Raw genomic sequence first — 21,493 nt, forward strand, 5'->3', positions numbered from 1 at the left:
ACTCAGAGATCCTGATGAGTGCAGTGAGTTTAATGAAGAAATCAGTGGTTGAAAGTAAATTATCATTTACAGTGGACAGTTCATCACAGGGCACACATAGACTCACTCTCACATTCACACCTATGGACAATTTAGAATCATCAGTCGTCAATGAACCTGCATGTCTTTGGACTATGGGAAGAAGCCGGAGTCCCCGGAAAAAACCTGCGCACACAGACCATGCACCCATAACCTTCTTGCTGTGAGGCACGAGTGCTTACCTCTGCACCACCGTGCCTCCCATCTTCATTTCAAATTGTTCAGTACACCAAACTGTCAAACTGGACTCTTCCATCTGTTGTAAAAAATAAACTAAATCTATTGAAGCAATCACACGCAAAACATAACAAAAAGAATGACGTATGTCACTCCTTGTAATCAGATAATAAATGGAATGCGGAACTTAAAGAACACTTGAACAGCCAATGCTACACACCAGGTTCTGAAGGTAAAGGTAGGACACGATCTATCTCCATTGCTACACAAACAACAGAGAAAATCGATTTTTTTTTCATTTAACACATCAAATTTGATTGATTGACAGGTTATTTGTTTAAATAAATTAACATGGTTGCAAACTTAAATTTGCAATAAGTCCCAGTGCATCTGCCATATAATTCAGTAATATAATATCTATATATTCAGTATATACTCTATCATATATTACTTTCAGCATGTCTCAAAGTATTTGTTGTTCTATTATTATTCCAAAATCTGTTATTAACATGCTTTGCTTTTTCAGATTGGGGTCAACTCAGGTCATACTGCATTTTATATATTCTTGTTTCAGAATACAGGGACACTATAATGAGTGAGCTAGAGAATAACAACCAAAGGGACGGAGACAATGTTCCAGAGACAGACAACACCAAAGAGGAGCCAACAAAGGTGATTGTGGCACAAAGATGTTTAGTCTGAATTCACTGAGGTGAAGCAGCATGATTTTTTTTGAAGAATTAAACCAGGTCACCTTATGCTATGGATCTGCTTCTGTCATTAAATTCTTTATAGGTCCCTCACCAACGGATCACACTGTGTCTGCTGAGCGCTGTCTTCTTTACCTGCAATAGTTCATTTCTGTATGGATATAATTTGTCAGTGGTCAACGCCGCTGCTCCGGTAAGTCATTTTAAATTTATGAATGTAAAAGTTTTATGAGTATTTTTAGCAATGTTTTCTGTTATCTGGGCCGATATTATGATGATTTTATGAGAGAATTTGTACACACATACCAACCCAGATCATAATCATGGTTTTTGGTTTCTAGCATTCCAGCTGACAGAATCATGTCTGTCAAAAGCTTCTGGTTTACACATTCATTTCTGGCCCTTGTATGTGTATTACTGTCTCCTTCAGCATGCAAAGAGTCTCATAAACAACACATGGATTGAGAGGTATGGGACACCAGTTACCCCTGAGACAGCCACTCTACTGTGGTCTGTAACCATCTCCATAATGTCCATAGGAGGGCTACTAGGAAGTATTCTTGCCAAATTCCTACTTAAGGTTCTTGGAAGGTAAGTAAAAAAATCTATCTAGAAACATAAGTAATATGAAATTATAGTGAAATGATTAATTTAATAAGATTAAGCTACAGTATATGTATGCAATGCAATATTACAGTACGAGTAGTGGATCCCCAGTCCAGGTGGAAATCTTTGCAGCTGACTTACCTCCAGTCTTTCTTGTCTTATCTGTCATCTACACTGAACATCTTTCTGCATTGTAGGAGAAGCACCTTGATTACAAATAACATCTTCTCACTGGTGGCTGCTGTGTTGCTGTCCTCAGGAGAGAAGGCTCACTCTTTTGTGATGCTCATCATTGGCCGCTTTATAATTGGACTGTATGCTGGTGAGAGGCTTTTCTGCAAGTCTGCTGACTGTAATGACTTCCTGAGTTATATTCAACTAATAAAAAAAAATATTAATAAGAACAGCAGGAAAGGCAGGAAAGAGGAAAGATTTAACATGTGTACATACACACCTACTGCTATCTGCCACTAACAGCCCGCAGTGACAAACGGCAGACAATGAGAGACACTGAACTGTTGCCATAGTAAAGTACAAGCACAATGCTTTTGATTATGGTAACACTACAAAAAACAACAAGCAAGAAAAATATATTTCCATTTTTCATTAGTTATAGTTATGTATACAGTACATATGGCAAGATTTGGTCTCGTAAACAAACTGGTAAACGTTCTGTATTGTTTTGTTTTTATTCCAGGTATCTCTCTCAGTTCCCGATTTATTTACATGGCAGAGATTTCTCCAAAACATATCCGAGGCTCCATAACTCTTGCCAGTAGCATCATGTCTAGCCTGGGTGTGTTTGCTGGACAGATAATGGGTCTCAAAGAGGTATTTGGCCAGGTAAGTGGCGTATGTACACAGTAAAAGTTAACATAGTAGGATGTGGTCTGAATCTAGACCTCCTCAAAAATCCGATCAAAATATCCCTACAATACAAATGTTGCTTTTGGAAAGGTTACACCAACACCTCTCATAAATCTACTTTATAAATCTGAAGCCATGTAAATCCCAGAGACAATCCCCCTCTAGGGATCAGGAGCCGCACGAGAGAAGAAAATGCAAATTAGTGCTGTGTGTTGAACCAAGTAATCCAATTAGTTTAACAGAGATCATATTGTCTGTTGTATTTCCAAGATGCATGTGGTATAGTCAGATCATCAGTTTACATCATCTGTTTTAAAATAGTGGATGCATGATGTCAAGTATGCAACTGTTGAAAATAACATGAAACAGTCTTAAATGCTCAAATTCATTGTTGACTCTGCATTGTGTTCGGTTACAGGAGTCCAGGTGGATTTTCCTGTTTGCTGTTATTGCCATTCCGGCATTGGTGCAGATTGGCGGGCTGTTCTTCATGCCTGAGAGCCCTCGATACCTGCTGATAGAGAAGAACGATGAGGCGGGGGCAGAAAAAGGTGAGGTAAGGTGAGGCAAAATGTAAAACTGTTGTTCTGCTGCACTCTTTATATATATATATGTTATATCTATATATACATATAACGTCTGAATATAAAGACTCCATGGAGTCATGGAGTCTTTATATACAGACCTTGCTGAAAGTGTTGGTGAAAATAAAAATCCCAAATTGTCTTAGAAGTGAAACAGCACAGGAAGAACTTTCCTCCATTTAAAGAGGCTGAATGATTGAAGGCACCGGTGATACTAACTACACATTTGAACAACTCTGAGTTCAATGCTTTTAAATGTTCTGCATTATATTCAGCCTTCAGGAGATTCCTGGGGAAAGAAGATGTGACTGCAGAGCTGGAGGAAGTCCAAGTGGAGCGCCACAACAATCTGCAAGTTCTATCTGTTCTGCAGGTGCTGCGGGACAGGACTGTCCGCTGGCAGTTGATCACTGGCATTATCATAGTGGCCTGTTTGGAGCTCTCTGGCGTCCTTGCTGTGAGTAATTACACACATGAATGGTGTAAAGATAATATCCTGAGATGACTGTGTGTAAAGGGAGAGGTAATGTTTGGAAATCAAGTAAAGGTGTGCTAATTACATTTACATTTACATTTATTAGAAATAAAATCATTTGGGGCACAATAATATATGACAACATTGCTTGCATGTCATTCTGATCTCTCTCATCCTGATCAGGATAAGCAGAAATAGAGAATGGATGTATAAAAAATTAAATGCTGACACACTGTGAATTAGAAATGTTTCCCCCTGTCCTCATGTATTACTGTATGTTTACATTCTTCTTTATATGTGCTGCTGTGTTGAAGAAATTACATTACATTACATTACGGTCACTTAGCAGACGCTTTTATCCAAAGCGACTTACAATAAGTGCGTTCAACAAAGGTAGATAAAAGAACTTCAGGTCACAAGAAATCGTAAGCGCATTTCCTTCCAAAACCAACCGCTAAGAGCATAACTAGAGCTAGAGTAGAAGTGCAATAAGTTAGGTACTATGATAAATGAGAAAAAAGGACAAATTAGAAATGACAGATTAGAAAACAAGAGCATCAGAAGAGCTAGGACAAAATTGGTGATGTCCTAAGAGGGCGGATCCGAGTAGTGTTTCTTGAAGAGATGGGTTTTCAGCCTGCGGCGAAAGATGGGCAGCGACTCCGCTGTCATGACATCAGTCGGGAGATCATTCCACCACTGAGGTGCCAGAACAGTGAAAAGCCGTGACCGCGTTGTTGGAGCGCCGGGGCAGCCAGCCGCCTGGAGGCAGCAGAGCGAAGTGATCGGCCGGGGGTGTAGGGCTTGACCATAGCCTGGAGGTATGAAGGAGCTGTTCCTTTCACTGCCCTGTAGGCTAGCACAAGAGTCTTAAACTGGATGCGAGCAGCTACAGGGAGCCAGTGTAGAGAACGGAGAAGGCAAGTTGTGTGGGAGAACTTGGGGAGGTTGAACACCAGACGAGCAGCAGCTTTCTGGACGAGCTGCAGAGGTCTGATGGCGGAAGCCGGGGCGCCAGCAAGGAGTGAGTTGCAGTAGTCCAGGCGGGAGATGACAAGAGCCTGGATCAGCACCTGCGCTGCCTTTGTCGGTGAGGAAGGGACGAATCCTCCGGATGTTGTAGAGGAGGAATCTGCAGGAACGTGTCACCGAAGCGATGTTTGCCGAGAACGACAGTTGGTCGTCCAGGGTCACACCCAGATTCCTCGCAGTCCGAGTAGACGTCACCACGGAGTCATCTATGGTGATGGCCAGGTCTCGGTGCGGGCAGCCCTTCCCCGGGAGAAACACCATCTCAGTCTTGTCCAGGTTGAGCTTCAGGTGGTGCTTCGACATCCACCCCGAGATGTCAGCATAGCAGTGGTATGCTGATGACAAATTGAATTGACCTTTTCTTGATTCTTTTTCTTCCAGGTTCTTTTCTACACCAATATCATTCTAACTGATGCTGGTGTCTCAGGTAGCACGGCCACCTACATGACTCTCAGCATCGGTGCCACTCAGGTCATTTTTTCATCTTGCAGTGTGAGTAAACAATGTAACAAGACCGACCAGCACAATGTTTGATTCATTCAAAAAGTCATCTCATATTAACTAAAACATGAACCTCTTTTTACATATTTAATATTAATTAGTAATTCTTTTATATTATGATTTTTAATGTGCTACTGCATCATTAAGAGGCCATTGTATAGTAAATAACTAAATAACTTAATGTCTTTCCCCCCTAGAATGTACTGATTGAGCGTGCTGGGAGACGAGTTCCGATTATAGTTGGCTTTGCTGGCATGGCTGTCTGCTATGGTCTTCTTACAGTCTTCCTCAGTATTGAGGTTATAACGTATTGCACGCTGATTCTCAATTGGCTTAAAAGGAATACTGGTGTGAAATGTACGTGCTTTGTAAAACATTCTCTTTTTCTCCTAGAGAACTGTGTCATGGATGCCTTTCCTGAGTTTTGCCTTTATATTGGCTGTATTTGCTTTTGCGGCTGTGGGTCCAGGTAATGTTGCAAATTTCCATTTTCTCTCAGATTTCCCCCAAGATTACTGGATGGTAAATAAGGAAAGGAAGAAATAAGGGAAAATGTGTCTGTTGCTAGATAGATATGAAATCTAGCACATGTCCCCATGTCAACCACTAACCAACAAAGAGGAGAGAGAGAGAGAGAGAGAGAGAGAGAGAGAGAGAGAGAGAGAGAGAGAGAGAGAGAGAGAGAGAGAGAGAGAGAGAGAGAGAGAGAGAGACCCAGTTCCACCAAGTGGCGAAACAGGGGAAGTCAGACACTCAGGAAGAGGAGAGGCCAGGGCTGGTGACACCTCGCTTCACACACTGCGGAAGCTAAACCAAGACCAAAAAAAGGCATTGTGTCCTGCTGTCACGTTTAAAGACAACTGTTGTTGCATTAGCTCCTAACAATTACAAATAATACATGTTCAGCCCTGGTTGACTGCTGATGTTCCGCCATGTGATCACCAGATCATGGTGTGATTTTGAATGTGTGGTGTGTCTTTTTCACTGTAACATTGAATTTCTTTTCCAGACTCTGTTGCATTTGTCCTTGTCAGTGAACTGTTTGAACAATCCCGGCGACCTGCAGCCTTCTTGATATGTGGATGTTTGAGTTGGCTGGGCCAGTTCACAATAGGCCTTGTCTTCCCTTTCATGCAGGTAGGTGTGTGTGCAGTTTGTTCCATTTCATTGCTTCTACCCATGAGGTTTATCCTTATGCCATTCCCAGTGACAGAAATAAATCTCTAAAAGTCTTCAAGTGCATCAAAATGTGTGAATGACCAAGTTCTACCATTCAAGTGTGCCATGCATAATTATGTCTGACATTTCTCCAACAGTGCATTCAGATTTTGGTTTGTATTTTGGCTGAAATGTGGTCTTGCCCTGCATTTCCTGCAGTCACTATCACTGTGCACTATTTTGCTCTTCATGCATGTTAATGTTTGTTATATTGTTAGACTAAATTACTACGTTTTCACCTTTTCCATCAATCTCTACAAAGTGTTTGGAATGACTGATGTCCCCCACTTTTCTCAGGTAGAAATGTGTTCAAATGTTTTTCAGAGTATCCTTGTTGACACCTTTGACTCTTTTGTTTTACAGGAGGCGTTACAGAGCTATGTCTTCTTGGTGTTTCTGGTGGTGTGTACTGGGGCAGCGGTCTATCTGTTCTTCATCCTCCCTGAGACCAAAAACAAAACTTTTGTGGAGATCAGCCAAAGCTTTGCCCAAAGAAACAAACTTTCCACAGCGCGACCAAACAGGCAGGAACAAACCATCTCCTCTGTCACTGCAGCAGCATAAAAAACAGCTTCATTTCCTCTGACATGTTAAGTTCAAATCAGGTTGTTTTTTGGCAAAACTATCATCTGGGTACAGAAAACACTTTTAACATTTTTCAGACCTTCACAAAGTTGCGTAAAGTTTGATTTGTGATTACATCGTCTTTAAAAGGAGTACAAGTCTGAACATTTTATCAATTGCTGTATTTTCTCCATTATTTTTTCCTGAATTCCTGCTATGTATGATCATTTTTACGCCGATCCTGATTTGTCGTTCATCTTAATATTGTAGTTTTTTATAACATATATACCCAGGGCTCCAAGATTAAGTTGTTTTTTGAGAAGTTAGTCTACTGAATGGAAAAAAAAACAGGTCGCAATAAATAAATATGTCAAGTAAACCACCATAATATTAAATAAAAAATAAAAAAAACGAGATTTTCTTATTATCTATCAGAAAGCTTCCACAGGTTTATACAGGGAAATAAATCTACTAAATGTTTTGTGGATAGGACTTATTCAGGCTTCATTCTGGTGTAAAGACAACAAAACAGACTGATTTTAGTTTTATATTGTATCAATCACACATGAGGGCTTTTTTTTTTTTTACCAACCATGAGCAATTACCATTATGATTATGGGTTACAGATACAGAATAAACATGCAAAGAAATACATATGGCTGAATGGTTATTATGTGCATTGCTGCGGGAAAAAAGTGTACACTTCCCCTCTGTGGATGACTAAGGTGAGAGTTTTAACCTTTCTTCATATTAGTACAGTAAAGTAAAAACACAGTAATATTATGTTGATCTGGTCTTAATGTCAGTAAAGTGATTATGTGTATTTAATCAAGCTGAGAAATTCATCCAACATGCAGTACATTCTATTAAAATGTATGTACATTAGTTAACCAGAAGAGGACAGTAACGGCTTGGTGCTTGGTGCTGTGATCACAGTATTGCTTTCCATGCTAAGCCCCCCTATATACCATTGGGTTCCAGCCAAGGCCCCTCATATGCAATCATGGTATTCAACACAGAGACATTAGGCTACTACAACAAAATAAAACAAATAGGTAAATGAACCATGTAAAAGAAAATTTTACATGGTGTATTATTCTGTTCGAAAGTACACATTGCATGATCTAGCAATCCCATGCCCAGGTGTAAATTGCCAGGGCAATATACTGTACCTCAGTGGTGGGCCGTCAGGGCCAGCAAGGCCTTCTCTGCTGGCCTAAACATCAGAATATACATTTAATTTCGATATATTTTTTTCACAAATATGTATTAAACTATTCCCGAAAGTCTATTCTCTTCATTTCATAGCTTTAGTCTTGGTTGCGCTGCTTCTAGCCTCAGAAGGAGATTTGGAGGGGGCTGGGCTTTTTGTTAGAGCTTTTATCCAATCATATTTCAGCCATAATGTGTTGCCAGGGTCCAAGAAATCTGCCCATAGGCCTTCAGAATCAACAGTGCGGTCGCCTGTAGCTTAAAGTGAACAGAAACAAAACTGTGGCCTTAACCAATCAGATTTCGAGTTGGCGACAACGGCCAGCTAGCAGGCGTACAATAACGTTAGCACGTGCACGTCGATTGATTGGATACGCATTATTGAGAGGCAGAGCTAGCAAACTGAACTTGAACGAGCTAATTTGTGTAGATTTCTACAAGCAGTTTTTTTCAACCCACAATGGCTGAAGGAGGAGAAGAGATCGATTTGGTCGCAGATATAATAACAACGCCATTTTCAAGACGAACTTTTCAAGAAAAGCTAGACATCGTGAGAAGAGAACTGCCAATCCTGACGCTAGCGAGCCTATCACAGCGGGGGAAAGGGTTTGTCTGCCACTTCAACACTCTGCTCTCTGCTGTACTTGACTATGTTACAGTGATGCAACGCCAGGTAATACTGCGTTTCTGTCAAAATGTATAGTTTCTAGAGCCATGGCGTCATAATGATAGTATTACAGTTTTTCTCCATTGGTTTGGCTCATTTCTTGAAACAGAAATTACATTCTCAAAATAACATGGACAAACCTCCAAACCACTTGGCAATTGTTCACAACAGAATGGTATTTCTCATTCATTTCATCAAATTGCAAATGTCTTAGTACATCTTTGCAAATTATTAAGTACAGGTAGCCTACAGTTAGTTCAGTTAGCCTAAATTTAACACAATTTCCAAGTAAATAGATCTTGTTGATCTAAACTGATTGTTGATTCTCAGTGTAATGGTTGTTCTCTCAAAAAATGTCACCATCATTTAATTGTATAAGTTATCACATGCACAACAGTCTGTTCATTTGTCAAAATTAGTCAAGAACATAATACCATGAATACCATATGAATCTCTTGGAACATTTGATGAATTGATTACAGAAATTAACATTAAGGTGAAACTAGAACTTGATTAACAAAGAAGGAGTTTCACACATCTCAGATGACCAATCAAACAGTATGTTTAGTTACCTGACAGGTTCTGTCCATGATTTTGAATGCTGCCAAACATGTATATATAGAGCTTGACCTTGACAAGCAGAATTTCTGAACATGGAAATTTCTTGTCATTTTTAGTATCATACTGTAACATCCCATTGAGGTAAGATATGACAGGAACAGGAAATTTGTAACATGCTCCCCGCAAACAAAACACACGGCTTTACCTCCAACTTCAGTAAATAAATACTTAGCAGTCCAATTTTTGTTGAAAACCCTGCATTCGCCATCTACCTTTCTTTTTTTACTACGAGCGGACATTTTGAGGGCTAAAGTCGTCTTGTTACCTGCTTGTAACAACGATCCAATCGTGTGCACGTTGATATGCGTAAAGTGTCATTATTTACCTGAATAAAAAACAACTTCAAAATAAAAGCAATGCAGCTTTTGTCTATGCATGAGGAAAAATTTGAAAATATGTTTATTTTGTAATTTCCATTACAAAATAGTTTTTTTTTATTCCACTTTATGTGTGTGAATAAAACTGGTTACACATTCCTTGGCAGTATGAGTGCAATGTGTGATGTCAAACCTTGGAGGCTACTCCGTAAAATCCTTTTTCCGCCCTTTCAGTTTTATACACAATTGCATTCTGTTAGCTAGACAAAAAAACTACTACAGTAACCATTATCAATGAAGGACTGGGCTAAGTGACAAAATATCTTAACATTTTGACTTGCAGTGCTTACACAATGCCAAAGGGACGGTGCATTTTGGTGGCACTGACTATTTATATGAGAAAGGAATTTAGTTTTGAGACACGAGTGATCTGTTTTCTGGAGAGATATGAGCTTTTGCAGGTGAACTATGGTGTTGTGCTGAACCATCCAGGTTATTTTGGCAAAAGCACCAAGAGTGTTGAGAACATCCGGTCTGTTTCAAGAAATGAGCCAAAGCAATTGAGAAGGATCTTTGCATTTTGGTGGCACTGACTATTTAGATGGGAAATGAATTTAGTTTTGAAGCACGAGTGAGCAGTTTTGGGAGAGATATGAGCTTTTGCAAGTGAGCTATGGTGTTGTGCTGAACTGTAAGACTGTTTTGCCAAATGGTCTTAGAGTTTCGAGAATGTAATTTCTGTTTCAAGAAATGAACCAAACCAATGGAGAAAAACTGTAAGAGGTGGAATAATTCAGGTAGGACTGTGTAGGACATCACTGAAGGCTCAGGTATGAAATGCACGGCCTGCCACTGCTGTACCTCCATTTAAATCAGACGCCATTCGTAGTCCTGAAAACTCAGATTTAAATCCCAAGTAAGCTTGTTAAATTCCAATCCCTGCTTCATAGCAGAACCCTCGGGTAAAAATGACACATAAACAGCACAGAAAGACTTCCTGCCTACCCAGTTTAACAACAACGGGTTATCGCAAAGCTGTTGTGATGAGATGTTCCCTTGATAACATACCAAACATCACTAGATGAATCCGTCATATCTACAACATCAGCAGGATGAACTTTTACACAGAAGCTTCTGGTAGGCATTAAATACCCAAGCCCTTACAAAAACAACCAAGAGAACAAACCATGATAGTTACTGTTAGTGGTGTATGTTCTAATACCTTGACACAAACAAAATCTGACTCAGAGATCCTGATGAGTGCAGTGAGTTTAATGAAGAAATCAGTGGTTGAAAGTAAATTATCATTTACAGTGGACAGTTCATCACAGGGCACACATAGACTCACTCTCACATTCACACCTATGGACAATTTAGAATCATCAGTCGTCAATGAACCTGCATGTCTTTGGACTATGGGAAGAAGCCGGAGTCCCCGGAAAAAACCTGCGCACACAGACCATGCACCCATAACCTTCTTGCTGTGAGGCACGAGTGCTTACCTCTGCACCACCGTGCCTCCCATCTTCATTTCAAATTGTTCAGTACACCAAACTGTCAAACTGGACTCTTCCATCTGTTGTAAAAAATAAACTAAATCTATTGAAGCAATCACACGCAAAACATAACAAAAAGAATGACGTATGTCACTCCTTGTAATCAGATAATAAATGGAATGCGGAACTTAAAGAACACTTGAACAGCCAATGCTACACACCAGGTTCTGAAGGTAAAGGTAGGACACGATCTATCTCCATTGCTACACAAACAACAGAGAAAATCGATTTTTTTTTCATTTAACACATCAAATTTGATTGATTGACAGGTTATTTGTTTAAATAAATTAACATGGTTGCAAACTTAAATTTGCAATAAGTCCCAGTGCATCTGCCATATAATTCAGTAATATAATATCTATATATTCAGTATATACTCTATCATATATTACTTTCAGCATGTCTCAAAGTATTTGTTGTTCTATTATTATTCCAAAATCTGTTATTGACATGCTTTGCTTTTTCAGATTGGGGTCAACTCAGGTCATACTGCATTTTATATATTCTTGTTTCAGAATACAGGGACACTATAATGAGTGAGCTAGAGAATAACAACCAAAGGGACGGAGACAATGTTCCAGAGACAGACAACACCAAAGAGGAGCCAACAAAGGTGATTGTGGCACAAAGATGTTTAGTCTGAATTCACTGAGGTGAAGCAGCATGATTTTTTTTGAAGAATTAAACCAGGTCACCTTATGCTATGGATCTGCTTCTGTCATTAAATTCTTTATAGGTCCCTCACCAACGGATCACACTGTGTCTGCTGAGCGCTGTCTTCTTTACCTGCAATAGTTCATTTCTGTATGGATATAATTTGTCAGTGGTCAACGCCGCTGCTCCGGTAAGTCATTTTAAATTTATGAATGTAAAAGTTTTATGAGTATTTTTAGCAATGTTTTCTGTAATCTGGGCCGATATTATGATGATTTTATGAGAGAATTTGTACACACATACCAACCCAGATCATAATCATGGTTTTTGGTTTCTAGCATTCCAGCTGACAGAATCATGTCTGTCAAAAGCTTCTGGTTTACACATTCATTTCTGGCCCTTGTATGTGTATTACTGTCTCCTTCAGCATGCAAAGAGTCTCATAAACAACACATGGATTGAGAGGTATGGGACACCAGTTACCCCTGAGACAGCCACTCTACTGTGGTCTGTAACCATCTCCATAATGTCCATAGGAGGGCTACTAGGAAGTATTCTTGCCAAATTCCTACTTAAGGTTCTTGGAAGGTAAGTAAAAAAATCTATCTAGAAACATAAGTAATATGAAATTATAGTGAAATGATTAATTTAATAAGATTAAGCTACAGTATATGTATGCAATGCAATATTACAGTACGAGTAGTGGATCCCCAGTCCAGGTGGAAATCTTTGCAGCTGACTTACCTCCAGTCTTTCTTGTCTTATCTGTCATCTACACTGAACATCTTTCTGCATTGTAGGAGAAGCACCTTGATTACAAATAACATCTTCTCACTGGTGGCTGCTGTGTTGCTGTCCTCAGGAGAGAAGGCTCACTCTTTTGTGATGCTCATCATTGGCCGCTTTATAATTGGACTGTATGCTGGTGAGAGGCTTTTCTGCAAGTCTGCTGACTGTAATGACTTCCTGAGTTATATTCAACTAATAAAAAAAAATATTAATAAGAACAGCAGGAAAGGCAGGAAAGAGGAAAGATTTAACATGTGTACATACACACCTACTGCTATCTGCCACTAACAGCCCGCAGTGACAAACGGCAGACAATGAGAGACACTGAACTGTTGCCATAGTAAAGTACAAGCACAATGCTTTTGATTATGGTAACACTACAAAAAACAACAAGCAAGAAAAATATATTTCCATTTTTCATTAGTTATAGTTATGTATACAGTACATATGGCAAGATTTGGTCTCGTAAACAAACTGGTAAACGTTCTGTATTGTTTTGTTTTTATTCCAGGTATCTCTCTCAGTTCCCGATTTATTTACATGGCAGAAATTTCTCCAAAACATATCCGAGGCTCCATAACTCTTGCCAGTAGCATCATGTCTAGCCTGGGTGTGTTTGCTGGACAGATAATGGGTCTCAAAGAGGTATTTGGCCAGGTAAGTGGCGTATGTACACAGTAAAAGTTAACATAGTAGGATGTGGTCTGAATCTAGACCTCCTCAAAAATCCGATCAAAATATCCCTACAATACAAATGTTGCTTTTGGAAAGGTTACACCAACACCTCTCATAAATCTACTTTATAAATCTGAAGCCTTGTAAATCCCAGAGACAATCCCCCTCTAGGGATCAGGAGCCGCACGAGAGAAGAAAATGCAAATTAGTGCTGTGTGTTGAACCAAGTAATCCAGCCAGTTTAACAGAGATCATATTGTCTGTTGTATTTCCAAGATGCATGTGGTATAGTCAGATCATCAGTTTACATCATCTGTTTTAAAATAGTGGATGCATGATGTCAAGTATGCAACTGTTGAAAATAACATGAAACAGTCTTAAATGCTCAAATTCATTGTTGACTCTGCATTGTGTTCGGTTACAGGAGTCCAGGTGGATTTTCCTGTTTGCTGTTATTGCCATTCCGGCATTGGTGCAGATTGGCGGGCTGTTCTTCATGCCTGAGAGCCCTCGATACCTGCTGATAGAGAAGAACGATGAGGCGGGTGCAGAAAAAGGTGAGGTAAGGTGAGGCAAAATGTAAAACTGTTGTTCTGCTGCACTCTTTATATATATATATGTTATATCTATATATACATATAACGTCTGAATATAAAGACTCCATGGAGTCATGGAGTCTTTATATACAGACCTTGCTGAAAGTGTTGGTGAAAATAAAAATCCCAAATTGTCTTAGAAGTGAAACAGCACAGGAAGAACTTTCCTCCATTTAAAGAGGCTGAATGATTGAAGGCACCGGTGATACTAACTACACATTTGAACAACTCTGAGTTCAATGCTTTTAAATGTTCTGCATTATATTCAGCCTTCAGGAGATTCCTGGGGAAAGAAGATGTGACTGCAGAGCTGGAGGAAGTCCAAGTGGAGCGCCACAACAATCTGCAAGTTCTATCTGTTCTGCAGGTGCTGCGGGACAGGACTGTCCGCTGGCAGTTGATCACTGGCATTATCATAGTGGCCTGTTTGGAGCTCTCTGGCGTCCTTGCTGTGAGTAATTACACACATGAATGGTGTAAAGATAATATCCTGAGATGACTGTGTGTAAAGGGAGAGGTAATGTTTGGAAATCAAGTAAAGGTGTGCTAATTACATTTACATTTACATTTATTAGAAATAAAATCATTTGGGGCACAATAATATATGACAACATGCTTGTATAGTCATTCTGATCTCTCTCATCCTGATCAGGATAAGCAGAAATAGAGAATGGATGTATAAAAAATTAAATGCTGACACACTGTGAATTAGAAATGTTTCCCCCTGTCCTCATGTATTACTGTATGTTTACATTCTTCTTTATATGTGCTGCTGTGTTGAAGAAATTACATTACATTACATTACGGTCACTTAGCAGACGCTTTTATCCAAAGCGACTTACAATAAGTGCGTTCAACAAAGGTAGATAAAAGAACTTCAGGTCACAAGAAATCGTAAGCGCATTTCCTTCCAAAACCAACCGCTAAGAGCATAACTAGAGCTAGAGTAGAAGTGCAATAAGTTAGGTACTATGATAAATGAGAAAAAAGGACAAATTAGAAATGACAGATTAGAAAACAAGAGCATCAGAAGAGCTAGGACAAAATTGGTGATGTCCTAAGAGGGCGGATCCGAGTAGTGTTTCTTGAAGAGATGGGTTTTCAGCCTGCGGCGAAAGATGGGCAGCGACTCCGCTGTCATGACATCAGTCGGGAGATCATTCCACCACTGAGGTGCCAGAACAGTGAAAAGCCGTGACCGCGTTGTTGGAGCGCCGGGGCAGCCAGCCGCCTGGAGGCAGCAGAGCGAAGTGATCGGCCGGGGGTGTAGGGCTTGACCATAGCCTGGAGGTATGAAGGAGCTGTTCCTTTCACTGCCCTGTAGGCTAGCACAAGAGTCTTAAACTGGATGCGAGCAGCTACAGGGAGCCAGTGTAGAGAACGGAGAAGGCAAGTTGTGTGGGAGAACTTGGGGAGGTTGAACACCAGACGAGCAGCAGCTTTCTGGACGAGCTGCAGAGGTCTGATGGCGGAAGCCGGGGCGCCAGCAAGGAGTGAGTTGCAGTAGTCCAGGCGGGAGATGACAAGAGCCTGGATCAGCACCTGCGCTGCCTTTGTCGGTGAGGAAGGGACGAATCCTCCGGATGTTGTAGAGGAGGAATCTGCAGGAACGTGTCACCGAAGCGATGTTTGCCGAGAACGACAGTTGGTCGTCCAGGGTCACACCCAGATTCCTCGCAGTCCGAGTAGACGTCACCACGGAGTCATCTATGGTGATGGCCAGGTCTCGGTGCGGGCAGCCCTTCCCCGGGAGAAACACCATCTCAGTCTTGTCCAGGTTGAGCTTCAGGTGGTGCTTCGACATCCACCCCGAGATGTCAGCATAGCAGTGGTATGCTGATGACAAATTGAATTGACCTTTTCTTGATTCTTTTTCTTCCAGGTTCTTTTCTACACCAATATCATTCTAACTGATGCTGGTGTCTCAGGTAGCACGGCCACCTACATGACTCTCAGCATCGGTGCCACTCAGGTCATTTTTTCATCTTGCAGTGTGAGTAAACAATGTAACAAGACCGACCAGCACAATGTTTGATTCATTCAAAAAGTCATCTCATATTAACTAAAACATGAACCTGTTTTTACATATTAAATATTAATTAGTAATTCTTTTATATTATGATTTTTAATGTGCTACTGCATCATTAAGAGGCCATTGTATAGTAAATAACTAAATAACTTAATGTCTTTCCCCCCTAGAATGTACTGATTGAGCGTGCTGGGAGACGAGTTCCGATTATAGTTGGCTTTGCTGGCATGGCTGTCTGCTATGGTCTTCTTACAGTCTTCCTCAGTATTGAGGTTGTAACGTATTGCACGCTGATTCTCAATTGGCTTAAAAGGAATACTGGTGTTAAATGTACGTGCTTTGTAAAACATTCTCTTTTTCTCCTAGAGAACTGTGTCATGGATGCCTTTCCTGAGTTTTGCCTTTATATTGGCTGTATTTGCTTTTGCGGCTGTGGGTCCAGGTAATGTTGCAAATTTCCATTTTCTCTCAGATTTCCCCCAAGATTACTGGATGGTAAATAAGGAAAGGAAGAAATAAGGGAAAATGTGTCTGTTGCTAGATAGATATGAAATCTAGCACATGTCCCCATGTCAACCACTAACCAACAAAGAGGAGAGAGAGAGAGAGAGAGAGAGAGAGAGAGAGAGAGAGAGAGAGAGAGAGAGAGAGAGAGAGAGAGAGAGAGAGAGAGAGAGAGAGAGAGAGAGAGACCCAGTTCCACCAAGTGGCGAAACAGGGGAAGTCAGACACTCAGGAAGAGGAGAGGCCAGGGCTGGTGACACCTCGCTTCACACACTGCGGAAGCTAAACCAAGACCAAAACAAGGCATTGTGTCCTGCTGTCACGTTTAAAGACAACTGTTGTTGCATTAGCTCCTAACAATTACAAATAATACATGTTCAGCCCTGGTTGACTGCTGATGTTCCGCCATGTGATCACCAGATCATGGTGTGATTTTGAATGTGTGGTGTGTCTTTTTCACTGTAACATTGAATTTCTTTTCCAGACTCTGTTGCATTTGTCCTTGTCAGTGAACTGTTTGAACAATCCCGGCGACCTGCAGCCTTCTTGATATGTGGATGTTTGAGTTGGCTGGGCCAGTTCACAATAGGCCTTGTCTTCCCTTTCATGCAGGTAGGTGTGTGTGCAGTTTGTTCCATTTCATTGCTTCTACCCATGAGGTTTATCCTTATGCCATTCCCAGTGACAGAAATAAATCTCTAAAAGTCTTCAAGTGCATCAAAATGTGTGAATGACCAAGTTCTACCATTCAAGTGTGCCATGCATAATTATGTCTGACATTTCTCCAACAGTGCATTCAGATTTTGGTTTGTATTTTGGCTGAAATGTGGTCTTGCCCTGCATTTCCTGCAGTCACTATCACTGTGCACTATTTTGCTCTTCATGCATGTTAATGTTTGTTATATTGTTAGACTAAATTACTACGTTTTCACCTTTTCCATCAATCTCTACAAAGTGTTTGGAATGACTGATGTCCCCCACTTTTCTCAGGTAGAAATGTGTTCAAATGTTTTTCAGAGTATCCTTGTTGACACCTTTGACTCTTTTGTTTTACAGGAGGCGTTACAGAGCTATGTCTTCTTGGTGTTTCTGGTGGTGTGTACTGGGGCAGCGGTCTATCTGTTCTTCATCCTCCCTGAGACCAAAAACAAAACTTTTGTGGAGATCAGCCAAAGCTTTGCCCAAAGAAACAAACTTTCCACAGCGCGACCAAACAGGCAGGAACAAACCATCTCCTCTGTCACTGCAGCAGCATAAAAAACAGCTTCATTTCCTCTGACATGTTAAGTTCAAATCAGGTTGTTTTTTGGCAAAACTATCATCTGGGTACAGAAAACACTTTTAACATTTTTCAGACCTTCACAAAGTTGCGTAAAGTTTGATTTGTGATTACATCGTCTTTAAAAGGAGTACAAGTCTGAACATTTTATCAATTGCTGTATTTTCTCCATTATTTTTTCCTGATTTATTGCTATGTATGATCATTTTTACGCCGATCCTGATTTGTCGTTCATCTTAATATTGTAGTTTTTTATAACATATATACCCAGGGCTCCAAGATTAAGTTGTTTTTTGAGAAGTTAGTCTACTGAATGGAAAAAAAACAGGTCGCAATAAATAAATATGTAAAGTAAACCACCATAATATTAAATAAAAAATAAAAAGCAGACCAAAATACGAGATTTTCTTATTATCTATCAGAAAGCTTCCACAGGTTTATACAGGGAAATAAATCTACTAAATGTTTTGTGGATATGATTTATTCAGGCTTCATTCTGGTGTAAAGACAACAAAACAGACTGATTTTAGTTTTATATTGTATCAATCACACATGAGGGCTTTTTTTTTTTTTACCAACCATGAGCAATTACCATTATGATTATGGGTTACAGATACAGAATAAACATGCAAAGAAATACATATGGCTGAATGGTTATTATGTGCATTGCTGCGAAAAAAAGTGTACACTTCCCCTCTGTGGATGACTAAGGTGAGAGTTTTAACCTTTCTTCATATTAGTACAGTAAAGTAAAAACACAGTAATATTATGTTGATCTGGTCTTAATGTCAGTAAAGCGATTATGTGTATTTAATCAAGCTGAGAAATTCATCCAACATGCAGTACATTCTATTAAAATGTATGTACATTAGTTAACCAGCAGAGGACAGTAACGGCTTGGTGCTTGGTGCTGTGATCACAGTATTGCTGTGATTGCTTTCCATGCTAAGCCCCCCTATATACCATTGGGTTCCAGCCAAGGCCCCTCATATGCAATCATGGTATTCAACACAGAGACATTAGGCTACTACAACAAAATAAAACAAATAGGTAAATGAACCATGTAAAAGAAAATTTTACATGGTGTATTATTCTGTTCGAAAGTACACATTGCATGATCTAGCAATCCCATGCCCAGGTGTAAATTGCCAGGGCAATATACTGTACCTCAGTGGTGGGCCGTCAGGGCCAGCAAGGCCTTCTCTGCTGGCCTAAACATCAGAATATACATTTAATTTCGATATATTTTTTTCACAAATATGTATTAAACTATTCCCGAAAGTCTATTCTCTTCATTTCATAGCTTTCGTCTTGGTTGCGCTGCTTCTAGCCTCAGAAGGAGATTTGGAGGGGGCTGGGCTTTTTGTTAGAGCTTTTATCCAATCATATTTCAGCCATAATGTGTTGCCAGGGTCCAAGAAATCTGCCCATAGGCCTTCAGAATCAACAGTGCGGTCGCCTGTAGCTTAAACTGAACAGAAACAAAACTGTGGCCTTAACCAATCAGATTTCGAGTTGGCGACAACGGGCCAGCTAGCAGGCGTACAATAACGTTAGCACGTGCACGTCGATTGATTGGATACGCATTATTGAGAGGCAGAGCTAGCAAACTGAACTTGAACGAGCTAATTTGTGTAGATTTCTACAAGCAGTTTTTTTCAACCCACAATGGCTGAAGGAGGAGAAGAGATCGATTTGGTCGCAGATATAATAACAACGCCATTTTCAAGGCGAACTTTTCAAGAAAAGCTAGACATCGTGAGAAGAGAACTGCCAATCCTGACGCTAGCAAGCCTATCACAGCGGGGGAAAGGGTTTGTCTGCCACTTCAACACTCTGCTCTCTGCTGTACTTGACTATGTTACAGTGATGCAACGCCAGGTAATACTGCGTTTCTGTCAAAATGTATAGTTTCTAGAGCCATGGCGTCATAATGATAGTATTACAGTTTTTCTCCATTGGTTTGGCTCATTTCTTGAAACAGAAATTACATTCTCAAAATAACATGGACAAACCTCCAAACCACTTGGCAATTGTTCACAACAGAATGGTATTTCTCATTCATTTCATCAAATTGCAAATGTCTTAGTACATCTTTGCAAATTATTAAGTACAGGTAGCCTACAGTTAGTTCAGTTAGCCTAAATTTAACACAATTTCCAAGTAAATAGATCTTGTTGATCTAAACTGATTGTTGATTCTCAGTGTAATGGTTGTTCTCTCAAAAAATGTCACCATCATTTAATTGTATAAGTTATCACATGCACAACAGTCTGTTCATTTGTCAAAATTAGTCAAGAACATAATACCATGAATACCATATGAATCTCTTGGAACATTTGATGAATTGATTACAGAAATTAACATTCAGGTGAAACTAGAACTTGATTAACAAAGAAGGAGTTTCACACATCTCAGATGACCAATCAAACAGTATGTTTAGTTACCTGACAGGTTCTGTCCATGATTTTGAATGCTGCCAAACATGTATATATAGAGCTTGACCTTGACAAGCAGAATTTCTGAACATGGAAATTTCTTGTCATTTTTAGTATCATACTGTAACATCCCATTGAGGTAAGATATGACAGGAACAGGAAATTTGTAACATGCTCCCCGCAAACAAAACACACAGCTTTACCTCCAACTTCAGTAAATAAATACTTAGCAGTCCAATTTTTGTTGAAAACCCTGCATTCGCCATCTACCTTTCTTTTTTTACTACGAGCGGACATTTTGAGGGCTAAAGTCGTCTTGTTACCTGCTTGTAACAACGATCCAATCGTGTGCACGTTGATATGCGTAAAGTGTCATTATTTACCTGAATAAAAAACAACTTCAAAATAAAAGCAATGCAGCTTTTGTCTATGCATGAGGAAAAATTAGAAAATATGTTTATTTTGTAATTTCCATTACAAAATAGTTTTTTTTTATTCCACTTTATGTGTGTGAATAAAACTGGTTACAAATTCCTTGGCAGTATGAGTGCAATGTGTGATGTCAAACCTTGGAGGCTACTCCGTAAAATCCTTTTTCCGCCCTTTCAGTTTTATACACAATTGCATTCTGTTAGCTAGACAAAAAAACTACTACAGTAACCATTATCAATGAAGGACTGGGCTAAGTGACAAAATATCTTAACATTTTGACTTGCAGTGCTTACACAATGCCAAAGGGACGGTGCATTTTGGTGGCACTGACTATTTATATGAGAAAGGAATTTAGTGTTGAGACATGAGTGATCTGTTTTCTGGAGAGATATGAGCTTTTGCAGGTGAACTATGGTGTTGTGCTGAACCATCCAGGTTATTTTGGCAAAAGCACCAAGAGTGTTGAGAACATCCGGTCTGTTTCAAGAAATGAGCCAAAGCAATTGAGAAGGATCTTTGCATTTTGGTGGCACTGACTATTTAGATGGGAAATGAATTTAGTTTTGAAGCACGAGTGAGCAGTTTTGGGAGAGATATGAGCTTTTGCAAGTGAGCTATGGTGTTGTGCTGAACTGTAAGACTGTTTTGCCAAATGGTCTTAGAGTTTCGAGAATGTAATTTCTGTTTCAAGAAATGAACCAAACCAATGGAGAAAAACTGTAAGAGGTGGAATAATTCAGGTAGGACTGTGTAGGACATCACTGAAGGCTCAGGTATGAAATGCACGGCCTGCCACTGCTGTACCTCCATTTAAATCAGACGCCATTCGTAGTCCTGAAAACTCAGATTTAAATCCCAAGTAAGCTTGTTAAATTCCAATCCCTGCTTCATAGCAGAACCCTCGGGTAAAAA

The 21,493-nt window shown here is 39.9% G+C and overlaps 2 protein-coding genes across 12 annotated transcripts; both read left to right on the plus strand.

The window, feature by feature from the left end:
* Positions 1-376: 376 nt before the first annotated feature.
* On the plus strand, positions 377-7,464 carry LOC143002963 (solute carrier family 2, facilitated glucose transporter member 9-like). Of its 6 annotated transcripts, none has more exons than XM_076153394.1 (13): positions 380-493; positions 830-927; positions 1,051-1,158; positions 1,396-1,556; positions 1,769-1,893; positions 2,269-2,414; positions 2,857-2,989; positions 3,298-3,479; positions 4,911-5,021; positions 5,228-5,329; positions 5,424-5,499; positions 6,040-6,167; positions 6,612-7,464. In XM_076153394.1, exons 2-13 carry the CDS (start codon positions 847-849, stop codon positions 6,810-6,812), a joined length of 1,554 nt encoding a protein of 517 aa, XP_076009509.1. In that variant the 5' UTR covers positions 380-493; positions 830-846; the 3' UTR covers positions 6,813-7,464. The 6 variants fall into 6 exon arrangements, with proteins under 6 accessions (XP_076009514.1, XP_076009509.1, XP_076009512.1 ...); XM_076153395.1 differs by having other exon boundaries at positions 464-487; XM_076153396.1 differs by lacking the exon at positions 380-493 and adding an exon at positions 562-583.
* Positions 7,465-11,247: 3,783 nt separating this feature from the next.
* Positions 11,248-18,350, plus strand: LOC143002951 (solute carrier family 2, facilitated glucose transporter member 9-like). 6 transcript variants are annotated; one of them, XM_076153368.1, is made up of 13 exons: positions 11,251-11,364; positions 11,701-11,798; positions 11,922-12,029; positions 12,267-12,427; positions 12,640-12,764; positions 13,140-13,285; positions 13,728-13,860; positions 14,169-14,350; positions 15,782-15,892; positions 16,099-16,200; positions 16,295-16,370; positions 16,917-17,044; positions 17,489-18,350. In XM_076153368.1, exons 2-13 carry the CDS (start codon positions 11,718-11,720, stop codon positions 17,687-17,689), a joined length of 1,554 nt encoding a protein of 517 aa, XP_076009483.1. In that variant the 5' UTR covers positions 11,251-11,364; positions 11,701-11,717; the 3' UTR covers positions 17,690-18,350. The 6 variants fall into 6 exon arrangements, with proteins under 6 accessions (XP_076009489.1, XP_076009483.1, XP_076009487.1 ...); XM_076153370.1 differs by having other exon boundaries at positions 11,314-11,358; XM_076153371.1 differs by lacking the exon at positions 11,251-11,364 and adding an exon at positions 11,433-11,454.
* The last annotated feature ends 3,143 nt before the right edge of the window (positions 18,351-21,493 follow it).

Source organism: Genypterus blacodes, unplaced genomic scaffold (genome assembly GCF_046128005.1).
Source record: "Genypterus blacodes isolate CSIRO-AG114 ecotype Tasmania unplaced genomic scaffold, CSIRO-AGI_Gbla_v1 ptg000058l_1, whole genome shotgun sequence".
Lineage (NCBI taxonomy): Eukaryota > Metazoa > Chordata > Actinopteri > Ophidiiformes > Ophidiidae > Genypterus > Genypterus blacodes.

Coding starts and splice junctions, on each gene's coding strand:
- LOC143002963 (XM_076153394.1), top strand. CDS start 847: ATGAGTGAGCTAGAGAATAACAACCAAAGGGACGGAGACAATGTTCCA. Junction 928..1,050: donor CCAAAGAGGAGCCAACAAAG/GTGATTGTGGCA, acceptor AATTCTTTATAG/GTCCCTCACCAACGGATCAC. Junction 3,480..4,910: donor AGCTCTCTGGCGTCCTTGCT/GTGAGTAATTAC, acceptor TTTTTCTTCCAG/GTTCTTTTCTACACCAATAT.
- LOC143002951 (XM_076153368.1), top strand. CDS start 11,718: ATGAGTGAGCTAGAGAATAACAACCAAAGGGACGGAGACAATGTTCCA. Junction 14,351..15,781: donor AGCTCTCTGGCGTCCTTGCT/GTGAGTAATTAC, acceptor TTTTTCTTCCAG/GTTCTTTTCTACACCAATAT. Junction 16,201..16,294: donor CAGTCTTCCTCAGTATTGAG/GTTGTAACGTAT, acceptor TTTTTCTCCTAG/AGAACTGTGTCATGGATGCC.